Source organism: Cydia pomonella, chromosome 7, assembly GCF_033807575.1.
Source record: "Cydia pomonella isolate Wapato2018A chromosome 7, ilCydPomo1, whole genome shotgun sequence".
NCBI lineage: Eukaryota > Metazoa > Arthropoda > Insecta > Lepidoptera > Tortricidae > Cydia > Cydia pomonella.
Window position 1 is genome coordinate 12,919,766 of NC_084709.1, and position 12,024 is coordinate 12,931,789.

The window sequence follows — 12,024 nt, forward strand, 5'->3', positions numbered from 1 at the left end:
TCGCTAATGCATTTAACGACAATGCACAACAATTACAATAAACACGAATTTGTATGGAAATTTCCAGTCTTATTATAATGTTTCTCTGGTTTAACGGATATCGGATATGCATTGGCATAAAACTTGACAATGCCGGCAATCTTTTGGGTACACGGCCCGTTAGAGATTAAGAAAGTGTGTTCAATTGTTCATACCCTAAACTTGCTAAACAATGCCTGTCAAAAATACAAGAAGTACAATTTAGAATAGGATAGGAAAATTATGTTCAAAGTTCATGGCAAGTGTAAGTATAAAGATTGGCATATATAAAGACCGCCAATGGCGCCAATATATAATTTCTAACCACCTATTCTATAAGGCACGTATTTAACCGGTCAGCTAAGTAATCGAATTTCGGTAGCTTAAAAAAAAGGTACTAACATCAATAGTTTGGCATCAAAAGCGGAGCCTTAACATGCTTTTGCCCTTTACAGCTTTAATATGCTCATATAGTTATTATCTACGTGTTTTGCTTTCTCTTCTTATGTATTTATGTACAGTAACAGAACCGCAGAAGTAATGCAGCTGCGGTTACCATCCGAATGTGACCTTAGAGTTTGATGTACCTCGTAGAATGTAGATTATAGGTAAAAAACTTTACTAAAGCCCTGCAGTTTGCAATAATAAATAGCATAATAAATTATATAAACATTTTCACACCACCTGCTCGACAATGCCAAATATATCATGCAAACCTTACCGAAAGCAAATCATTATAGCCCTTGGCTTTAGCCGGGTACTAATACTACTAATACTACTAATATTGTACTGAATTTCATTATACTACTAATGACTAATACCCCCTCGCTGCGCTCGGGAGTTACATTTGAGTCCTTCCGTACGTTCAGGATTCAATATCACGCCCGTGACATAAAACAGTACTTTATCCCCTTGGACCTTGGTGTATAATCTACTATTAATATATGTAAGTGGAACATATCAATAAATAACTCTACATCACGAAAACTATAAATCATTCTTCTTATCACCTCGTGATTGAATTTGTCAACTGTAATGCGTGATTTTCGATTAGATTTCTTTATAAGTGTTTAAAAAGTTTTCTTGGAAATATTAGGAAAAACCCCAAAAAATGTTATTGTTTGGATTTTGGATGAAGTGGCCGTTCTCTTACCACCGATTTCAAGAAATGCCGCCATATTAATTTGCCTATCTGAATAGAGGATATTAATGCAATGTTCTGCCGCCAGGCCACAGTGCAGTACTAGCACATATAAACGAACCAAACCATGGAGTAAATTATTTATACATACCATGCCTTAGATAGATAATAGGTAATATAAAACTGAAAAACATACTTTCAACTCAATCGGATGCTGGGATCCTAGTTTAGGAAATCTAACTACCATATTTTATACCATTACCCAGCAGTCATCATTTTTGAGCAAGTGCCAATTAAAAATACGATTTTGAATGCATCCAAAAACTTTATTTACATAATAGATAGATATATTATACAGAGGTATTACTATTAATAACTAGCTTAAATCTAAAATAGACCCTTAAGACATTGTACTAAGGATACTGGCGGCATTTCCTCCTTGTATCGCAATGCTGATACGTTGTGTGAGGAAGCCGCCAGCTAAGGGTCACCAGTTACGTCAACCAGACGCTTCACGATTTCTACAATAAACTTGCGCGCGTCATGGGGTCCCACCATAGACCTCAAGTTTCAAATATCATGTATCTATCTTAAAATTAAAACTAAACTAGCCATATAATAAAACTAATACCCCCTCTAAAGCCTCCGCCTCTAAAGATCCCATAAAATTTACTAATAGGTATAATGTGATGATGTCGATGTCAATTGATGGTCAGTTCCTACTACATCAATATCAATATGCATCCAATTTCTTTGGCGATATACTCGTATTACAGAAACACCACATTTTCAAAGAGCTGGTGAAGCGCCTCGTGGAGGCAACGAGTGACAGGAGGGCTGGCTCTTACCGCGCGCAACAATGCCGCTAGTCTTTAGGCACCTTGCCACAAGGCACCGAGCTGGAGCAAGTTTTTTATTTATAACTTTAGTCGTAGTTTCTTTCCCTTTTTTATGTAGTTTTGTTTAAGTTTTATTTTAATATAGTCCACATTGGGTTATTTTATTATGAAAAAAGACTCAACAGGGCTGGAGATCTAATGACCCTGCGGCTTTATATCCGAAGTGAGGGCGGTATGCTGCACGTTCAGTTCGTTTTCTCTGTACCAAATGTCGAGTTCCGCAGTCCGCACTTCTAACTCAAGTTTTATTTTCTTAAGTTGATCAATGTCTTTGTTACCCTCATCTGAGCTTCCAATTGCAGTGTCTGCTATTCCTTCAGCGAGTACTCCTGTATTTGCATGTTGTGTTACCTAAAAATATATTAGGAAAGTATAAGAAAATGAAAAAAACCGGCCAAGAGCATGTCGGGCCACGCTCAGTGTAGGGTTCCGTAGTTACTCTTCCGTCACAATAAGCTAAACTGGAGCTTAAAGTGTAGTAAATGGTACCTTTCACCCGAGTTAAACAAATAAGCAAATTTGCATAATCAGTACCTAATTAAAGTAAGTCTTTTTACTATGAAGGGAAAACTTTTTGCGATAACTCAAAAACAGCTAAACTGATCATGTCCGCTATAGTTTTCATTTAATGTCTTTCTTAAGCTCTACTTCCACGATTTTTTTCATATTTTTTGGACCTATGGTTCAAAAGTTAGAGGGGGGGGACACATTTTATTTTTCTTTCGGAGCGATTATCTACGAATATATTCACTTTATCAAAAAATGTTTCTTGAAAACCCCTTTTAGTTTTGAAAGACCTTTCCAACGATACCCCACACTCTAGGGTTGAAGCGAAAAAAAAAATTCACCCCCACTTTACGTGTAGGGGAGGTACCCTAAAAAAAATATTTATTTAGATTTTATTGTACGACTTTGTCGGCTTTATTGATTTATATATCCATGCCAAAATTCAGCTTTCTAGCACTAACGACCACGGAGCAAAGCCTCGGACAGACAGACAGACAGACAGACAGACAGACAGACGGACATGGCGAAACTATAAGGGTTCCGTTTTATGCCATTTGGCTACGGAACCCTAAAAAGTGTAAGAAATGGCTACCAAAATACCAAACATCTATCAGAGGCTAATATGCATATAGGCATTTAAAACACTATACGTATCAACGGAAAATAGTACGATATATACCTACGGATAATTGGTTTTTAATATTTTCCGCGTAAAAGTTTCTTGCGGTAAGTATTTTGTGGAAGAAAACGCGAAAGACTGGTCAAGTGCGAGTCCGAACACGCGCACCGAGGGTTCCGTACAAACTTTCAATTATCTCATCTAATAATAAACACGAAAGGCTTTGACCATAAGTATAGTAAGCTTCATTGTGAACAGCGTCATCTATCGGTTAATTGGCTAACTAATTTGCGCGACCTGTGTGTATGTTGGATTTTTTGGGATATTTTTTTTCATAGAAATTTCAAGTATAATAAACAACCACAGAGGAGGTTAAATTGCAAATAATATATATTTTTTTAAATAATTTAAAGTTATCCTTCCTTTAATATTTATGAGTCTTTTCCTGTAATATTCATGCCATCAATAAGTAAGGACTGCATAAATTAACCGATTTGGTATTACATGGATCTCACAACTTTTTACGGTTGACGAACTGAATTACGAGACTTGTTTTTTTTACAAGTTATGTTTTTGATGGCATCTCATTTCTTTTTGTAGATAGTCCTACTTCGTATTTTCCTTTCTAGTCTCTTCTACTTCTTGAATTCCATTATATTATACATATACAGGTACACTGATTCATTCACTGCAAATGTAACTTTGTAATCCTATACATTTATATGGAATTATAAAGTTTTTATGCAGTTTGTGTATCAAGAAAACTGGACCAAAATTGAAAAATATTTGAGTTTTTCCTTGATTTATACATTAAACACTTAAATTCTAAATTTGAAGCTTCTATTGTCTGCTAGAAATGCCTTAGAGTTTTGATGATTGGTCAGTCAGTGGGTGAGTGACAAAATGAAGCAACTTTGACTAGTTATCATTCTTAAAGAACTGGTTGAAATTGAATGAAATTTCAATTATACTGTATTTATACAATGCCTGCTTGGTTACTGAAAATTCAGGCTTCTAGTTTAATTCACAACGATGGTCGAAAATAACCTGAACTGCTTTGGGAAAAGGATGGTACGGCCGTGCCACTTTTTTGCTCGACTTGGCTATGAAAAAAAAAAATTTGGAATGTTTAAATTAAATTCTTTCAAATGATACCCCACTTGACCTACTTAGACTTTGAAATTTTGCCCACTCTTTATATTGCGCATTTTCTGTACTTCATAAAAACAAAATAAAAAAATACACTTGCAATGCGTCTGGGTTAGCGTTATTCATAACTATTCCAAATCTCAAATCGATAGCTCAAGTAGTTCCGAGATATTTGGCAATGTGATAGACAGACGGACCGACGGATGGACAGAGTCGCAACATAAGGGTTTCTTTTGTACCTTTTTGGTACGGAACCCTAAAAATGTATCAGGATGACAGATGCTGCGAAAAGTCTCGTGACTTTTTATATAAATTATTTAAGTTTCGATTGTCATTTTTAGCAACGATTGTTATATTGGCTACGCCCTCTGTGCTACTAACCTCAGAGCAAGACAGGCTTTCTAAGTAGACGTCGTGGAACTCCTGACCCAGTTTTCCGATAGCTGGGTTCGGGCAACTCTTTATCACGTTCACCAAACACTCCAAACTTTGGTCTACCAAGACACACCTGTCCTGTTATTAAAAAAATACCACTCAAGATTTTCGTAAGTAAGGGTAGTGCCGGGACCATTTTGGACTTGAACCATTTTTTATAAAGGGTTAAAATTCAACATATTTCAATATTTATATAATATCGCCTAATACTCGTACAATGGTGTAAGCCTACTTGGAAGACCTAGACAAGCCTCCCGGACCTCCCCCACTTAGAAATATAATATGAAATGTGGGAATAATAATATAAATGTCTATATTGATATTATTATTCCCACAATGCGGTGCTATTTGCTAAGCAAGTGCCGCAGTCTCTCAACATCTTACATCAAGATGAGTTTAGACTGGTAGATAGTATGCCGAAACGTCCATGGGCGCTAGAAAAAACTATTTTACAGCTACAACTAGGTTTCAATTTAGTAGTTTAGATATTAACCTTCGCGCTTTCCAATAAGGAGGCGTATTCTGACTATCACAATCAGCTTATGAATTTGATCTTATTTTGTCAAAGTAACAATACTTCAACCAGAAACTTTACTTTTGACACTGACAGGGTTATCCTTAACAAATCGATCAAATTAAGAGGAAATACCAGCTGAGCCCTTTCTCAGATTTGATAATTTTTCGTAACCATCTCTGTCGCGCTGACGGGGGTGGCTCCTAAAATCAGTGCGATAAGTACAACTGCAGCTTAGGCGAAAAACCCTGTGTAAAAATAAGAGACAACCCTATGTAAAAAAGACCAGCCACTGCTTATCACGTGCAACGGCCAGCTTGTCCCACAGGTCGATCAAGTGAAATATCTTGGTTTTGTTATAGATAGCAAACTATCGTGGAGCCCACACATTGACTGGTTATGTGACCGCCTGGCATCTGCCTGCTTCGCGCTAAGTAGACTGCGACCTAGTTTGGACCCGGCCAATGTCAGGAAAGCCTACTTTGGCTACGTTCATTCTCTACTTTCATATGGTGTTGACCTGTGGGGGGATGCCGCTGACCGAATGAGACCATTCCTTATGCAAAAACGTGCGATCCGTTGCATATCAGGGGTCCCATGGGACCATCCAGCTCAAGAGCTATTTAAAACCGCTAAAATACTCACCTTACCGTGTGTATACATTCTCGAAGTAGCAAAGTACGTGCGACGTAATCTATTGCACTTTCCTACCAGGGGTGACGCACGAGGGGCGAATAGCAGGAGGTGCGACGAGCTGCGACCTCCTCGAACACGGCTTGCCAAATCGAAAAAGTGTCTACACACGATGGGACCCAAGATATACAACGCATTGCCACACGAAATAAGATATGCCACTAGCTACTGCTCGTTTAAAAATGAACTTAAAAATAAACTAGTAGCTGAGGCCTACTACTCGTTGGATGCCTATTTTCGAGTGCCAAACTAAGCAGCTTAGAATAAATAGTAACTGGTTAGTTAGCCACATAACGAATGATGTAATAATAGATTAAGTACCTAGTATTAAGACATGACATGTAAAATATATTTTATCAATACATTATCGTATCGTATCGTATCGTATGCGCGTATGGGTGGGGTATTCCATATGTCCAATATCATGGTCCAACGTGTATTTGCGTCTCGCATTTTGCTTAATGACAGAGTGAGCAATGCACATTGGACATATTGAGTACCACCCTATTATAGCGACATCCCGCTCGCACATCGACAGGCAGGTTTACGACGGCACGTTATATTTACAGGTGTTGAGTTCAAAGGGTGAAAAGAGTCCGGAATACGAGGCCGTGCACTAAGCGGATATCTATAGGTACCTCTCACTTCCAATGATGGTCCCTATGAGAACTCCTTCAATTCTCTTTTCTTTGGGCTTAATTTAAAAATTGATAGAGAAATATGTTTTTGTCGTATTTTTATACGCTTTTAAATAACTTGCCCTGTTACGTACGTAATATGTATGTATGATAGTGTGGGTCAAATCTTGGATGCTAAATTTGACCCACTTCCCAATTTCGGATTGAGCTGAAATTTTGCACACATATGTAAAAATCGGATGACAATACAATACTATGATGACATGGAGCTGATCTGATGATGGAGGCAGGAGGTGGCCAACTCTGTGATAAAACAACATTGCCTCGATGAGTATTAGTTGCTCGTGGATCGTGGAAAGAAAAGTACAGTCAGCGATAAGAGCTTTTACCAAAAGTGAATTTTTTGTCAAAAACTTATTATTACTTTAATGTTACATTTCTAAATAAATGAATGCGCTATATATCCAAAAAATGTGTACGCACATTTGACATGACAGCTACTCCATATAAAAATGAACTCTCATATGGAGATAGACCATCATTCGACGCGCAAGGTATAAGTAGTTTGTTTTGTCGAATCGGGCTTACCATTTCAGATATAGTGTACAGTGAACTAGCTAATCCGCCTCTGGAGGCATTTGTAAACTTCGTGAGGTTTGATGTTATGACATCTTGGCAGTATGCAATATAAAACATCTTATCCTTAATGCACCGTGGACCATCCTCTCTAATAAATGCTGTAAAAAAAAGAAATTCAAAAATTATTAAGTAGTTTTGTAAGACCAACCCTACGGATTCAGTAAATGAAATGATGGTCGCGTTTATACCGCCTGTCACGCCATGCGTCCCTTTTGCACTTACATAATTGTCAGAACGTGACAAGCATGACAACAGGCGATAAAATCGCGACCAGCTAGCGCCGCAGCTCGTAAAGGTTCTCTTTGTACACCAAAATCTGATAAGAACGTTGGGTGATGATTTGAAGTAAATATTTAATATTGTTTCGTAACGTTTTATACTCAATATTTTCCTCGCGTTGGTGACAAATTTTGTGTTACCTACACTCGGGAGCAAAGTATGTTTAAGGGTATGTTTGCCTTGACACCCTCGCAAGGCTCAAGATTCCACTTTTCGAACCACTTGCTAGGTACATGATTCAATTTTGGAATCTTTCGCTTATTCTTGACTTGACTTATCATAGATCAATATTAGTACGAGGGGTTAAACAATAACTTTGCCCCCTTGTAAAACAAATAACTATCAAGGCCCAGTAGGTTCGTGTTCTTCTCACACTCTCACTTAACGTAAGCGTGAGCGAGATGGATGCGTGTGCTCGGGACCGCGGATATCATGTTTCTGAAAATATATGTTATTTGTGTGTTGTATTCATAAATAAAAAAATCTGAGTTCCCCAAGCATAATATTGCTCTTTTTTAAAAACAATTGAAATATTTTTAGTTCTTGTGCAAAATGTATTATATATTTTTAAAGTAGGTACATTTTAGACCTATGTGCGTGATTTTTACCTATCGAGAGAAAGTCAAAAACTCAGGATTCGTATCGCTGATGTCCCTAGAGAAAGGCCTCAAGATTGCTAATTAAATTTTTGGCAACCTTAAGAGGCTGTCAACACCCAATGTCCTTGAAATTGATGTTACTTAAACAGTTTTTTAAGAAAGACTATTTGTTTTAGTCAAGTAAGAAAAATATATGTTCATATTAATTATATTTCAAAGACCGTGGTCGTACTCGATACACGATTGAACGAAATCGGCTCGATAGAAAATAATTGCAAAGATTGGTCTTAAAATCACAATTAAAGAGTTTTATGTCTTTATTGGTTTGACTTATGGGTCTGCAATTAAAATCACAATTTCAAAACATTTATATCTAAACCGTGGTCGAGTTAAATATTACACTAATAATCCACTTTTTTTTATTTAAACATTTTTCTTATTATTCTCTTGCCCAGGCTCAGTAACATGCGACAGTGCTATCTCATTTACTCCGATACAAATAGACAGTGTGCGCGCTTTAGGTATTGACAGCTTCTTAATGTGATCTAAAAAAGCGCTACGACTTTTCAAAAACTCTGTTCTCTGAACCTACTACACCTTAGACTACTGTGTCATACCAGTATTAGTTTTAGTGAGACTAATGTTCATTTTTTAGTGTTGAAGAAAAAGTAAATATTTAATAGTCACCCTGCAATTAAAATATTTGCGTCATAAATACCGATAATCTTTGTTGTACACGTGTCAAATTGAATGTCATCGCGAAATTATAACGAATTTAAATAACTTATCTACTATCGTCTTATCACGCTATCACGCGTTTATATGATTAGGTAACGGTATGGTGATGTAACTGTACATCACCACTGATTCGTCATACAGTATGAGGGTCTTCAAAAAAGGAGTGTACAGATTTGTAAAGGGTCGGCAACGCGCATATAACACCTCTGGAGCTGCAGGCGTCCATAGGCTACGGTGATTGCTTACCATCAGGCGGGCCGTATGCATGTTTGCCACCGTCGTGGTATAAAAAAAAAACATTCTCCTAGTGTTTGTCCCTTAATGTAACGGGGTCCGCTTCCCTACTTCGCTCTATCCAGGACATCGTTTTCCGCTAACCCACAAGCGTTCAAATCTTTGGAGAGGACATTGCGCCACCGCTGCCTTAGTTTGCCCTTCCCGTTTGGGCCTGGTAAGGCAAAGCTAAGGGCTCTGTTGCCTACGTATTCAGGCGGCCTTTGACATGCCCAAGATGTCTCAGTCGACTTTCTTGGAGCTTATCGGCGACGGCTCTCACTCTGAGGCTACCACGGATGTATTCGTTTCGAACCCTAACAATCCTGAAGACGCCTGACATCCACCTCAGCAAATTAAGACCCGCTGGTTATTTAAAAAAATCGTATCTTACTCAAGTGTGAAAATTTACTTTCTTCATGATCATAGTGATGTCATTAGTTAAAGAGGCTCGTCTTTATTAAATAGGCATTGTACGCCTACCATGATTGTAGAAAATGAAACCTTTACTTAACAAAAAGTTAAAAATACAGGAAAAAGGTGTGGTTATCTCGCTAAAATACCTACGATGGTGAACGAGGTTTTAACATATACCCAATAGTCAATAGTCTCACGTCTCAGGTATCAGCCTGTATAAATAATGTCAATTTAATTAGACGTATTTACTCAAACCATAAACAATAACAAACAGTATTTTTTTAAAGTAAGGTATTAAACATTAAAGACCAAGTGAAGCTATATTTATCCACTAATTTACCGTTTACCGTTGGCCGTTTACACTAATTATAAAATATCTATGCAATGATCAATGATTAACGTTAGATAAATGTTTATTTGATATTGAATTTTTTATTAAAAAAATATATATAATTATCTTTGGCATTCAAGAAAAACCAGTGGTAAAACTTTATTGGTTCATTCTTCCTACCATGACAAGAACCACGTAAAGAAATAGAAATATGACGACCCAACTTTTTCTAACTAAATATTATAGGACATTATTACACAATTTGACTAAGTCCCACAGTAAGCTCAATAAGGCTTGTGTTGAGGGTACTTAGACAACGATATATATAATATATAAATATTTATAAATACTAAAATACATAAAAAACACCCATGACTCAGGAACAAATATCCATGCTCATCACACGAATAAATGCCAAAAAGGATTTGAACCAGGGACCATCGGCTTCATAGGCAGGGTCACTACCCACTAGGCCAGATCGGTCGTCAACTAACTGTATTAATAATAGAGGATACACTACCCGTATCTCGCGGGCGATATACGATATACTCTCGCGCCGGCGCCGCTCCTGTGCTGGGCCTACAGCAGTCTTTAGGTACTTACAGGTTATCCTGGCTCCATTATTATCGCAAACGAAGTCGATCAGGGTGTTGGTGCTCTTCACGGCGCTACGATCCAAACCGGCCGGCAGGCATGGAGACATTCCTCTGACCAGATCGCTAGTACATTCCTTTAGTTGCGGAGCTTTGGCACAGTACCTAGAAAACACGTGTTTTCGGGCATATAGTACTAGCTTGAATGATGATGATAATTGATAATAACTATCCTATATAGTCCCTCAAATCCCTAATAAGTATAATATGATAATACTCGTAATATTTAAAATGTGAAAGTAATGTCTGTCTGGCTGTCTGTCTGTTACGTATTCCTGCTTAAACCGCTGAACGAATTTTGTATGGAGAAGATAAAATGTGTTATAGGTAATGCATGATCATCATCCTGGCGTTGTTGACTTTCGGGCTGGGTGGGGGTCGGAATGGGGTTGATAGTATAAGTAGGATAGTATATTAGTGATGTGCTTTTTTATTGAGTTAGTTTTAGTGTCTTTCTTTGTCTTTTATGTACGTATTTGTTTTACATTTAAAGTTCGGATATATATAGTTAGACGATTATTGTACTTAATTATTGCGAAATAAATATCCGGATGATTAATTATAATACAGTCTAGTTGAACATTTTCCAAACATTCTTGCAAGTAGGTTTGGATTTTCGAACAATCTGAATGATTTAGGTTTAACTTGTCTCCATATTTTTACATATACCTATATTTTAATTAGTAATAAGTTATACAACAAGGGATGTTTTTATCCTCAATTTTATAGTCATTTTGTACAAGACTGCGGAACTGGACTGAGACTGTTTTAGTCGGTCAGTGAATTTCTTTCGAGAGGAGTGTCTGAGCATAACGTAACAACTACTACATATTTACAATACCATAATCTTTGTATCAAAACATCACTTACTTTTGGATTACTTCATCATATACTCCGCTGTTCTCCGCTTTTTCCATTTCTTTAGCGAAAATTTCAAAATCAATCGCGTCGTTCAAACACTTTGCGAATGCTATCATTGCAGACTGAAATAGAAACATATTTATGTTCTGACAAAGAAATCATCTTTGATGTAAGTTTTATCACCAAATGTGGCAATTTTTTTCAATAATTCATCGACACGATTTTAAGGAGATTGCGTTATAGGTATTTGAAAATACCACTACTAGGAGAACTACTTACTTACCTACCTACATTCGGCTATCTCAGTGTGTCACAATCACTACGACGATTACCTTCTTAAGAGGAAATACCAACTTAGCCCCTTCTCAGATTTAAAAATTTTACGTGAATATCTCCGTCGCGCTGACGGGGGCAGCTCCTAAAATTAGCGCGATAAGGACAACTGCAGCTTAAGCGAAAAATCTCAATAATCTAGGTTTCGTTCTCGAAATTTTCCTCCTCCAAAACTTAACGGAGTAAGAAATAAATTATGTGTTTGACCGTTTTGATTTTTGCGTTTATTGATGCCAACTTTGAATGCTAGGCGTCTGTTCACGGCGCAGTTTTGGCCGTTTTTAGCGC

The 12,024-nt window shown here is 37.2% G+C and overlaps 1 protein-coding gene across 1 annotated transcript in view; it reads right to left on the reverse strand.

Moving 5' to 3' along the window:
* Positions 1 to 1,464: 1,464 nt before the first annotated feature.
* The window catches only part of LOC133519888 (27 kDa glycoprotein-like), a 186,545-nt gene continuing 175,985 nt past the window's right edge, over positions 1,465 to 12,024 (reverse strand). The window contains exons 4-8 of the mRNA XM_061854075.1: positions 11,413 to 11,525; positions 10,493 to 10,647; positions 7,202 to 7,350; positions 4,715 to 4,846; positions 1,465 to 2,409 (exon numbers count right to left, since the gene is read on the reverse strand). Coding sequence (XP_061710059.1) covers positions 2,194 to 2,409; positions 4,715 to 4,846; positions 7,202 to 7,350; positions 10,493 to 10,647; positions 11,413 to 11,525 — 765 coding nt within the window. The 3' untranslated portion in view covers positions 1,465 to 2,193. The remainder of the gene's footprint in view (positions 2,410 to 4,714; positions 4,847 to 7,201; positions 7,351 to 10,492; positions 10,648 to 11,412; positions 11,526 to 12,024) is intronic.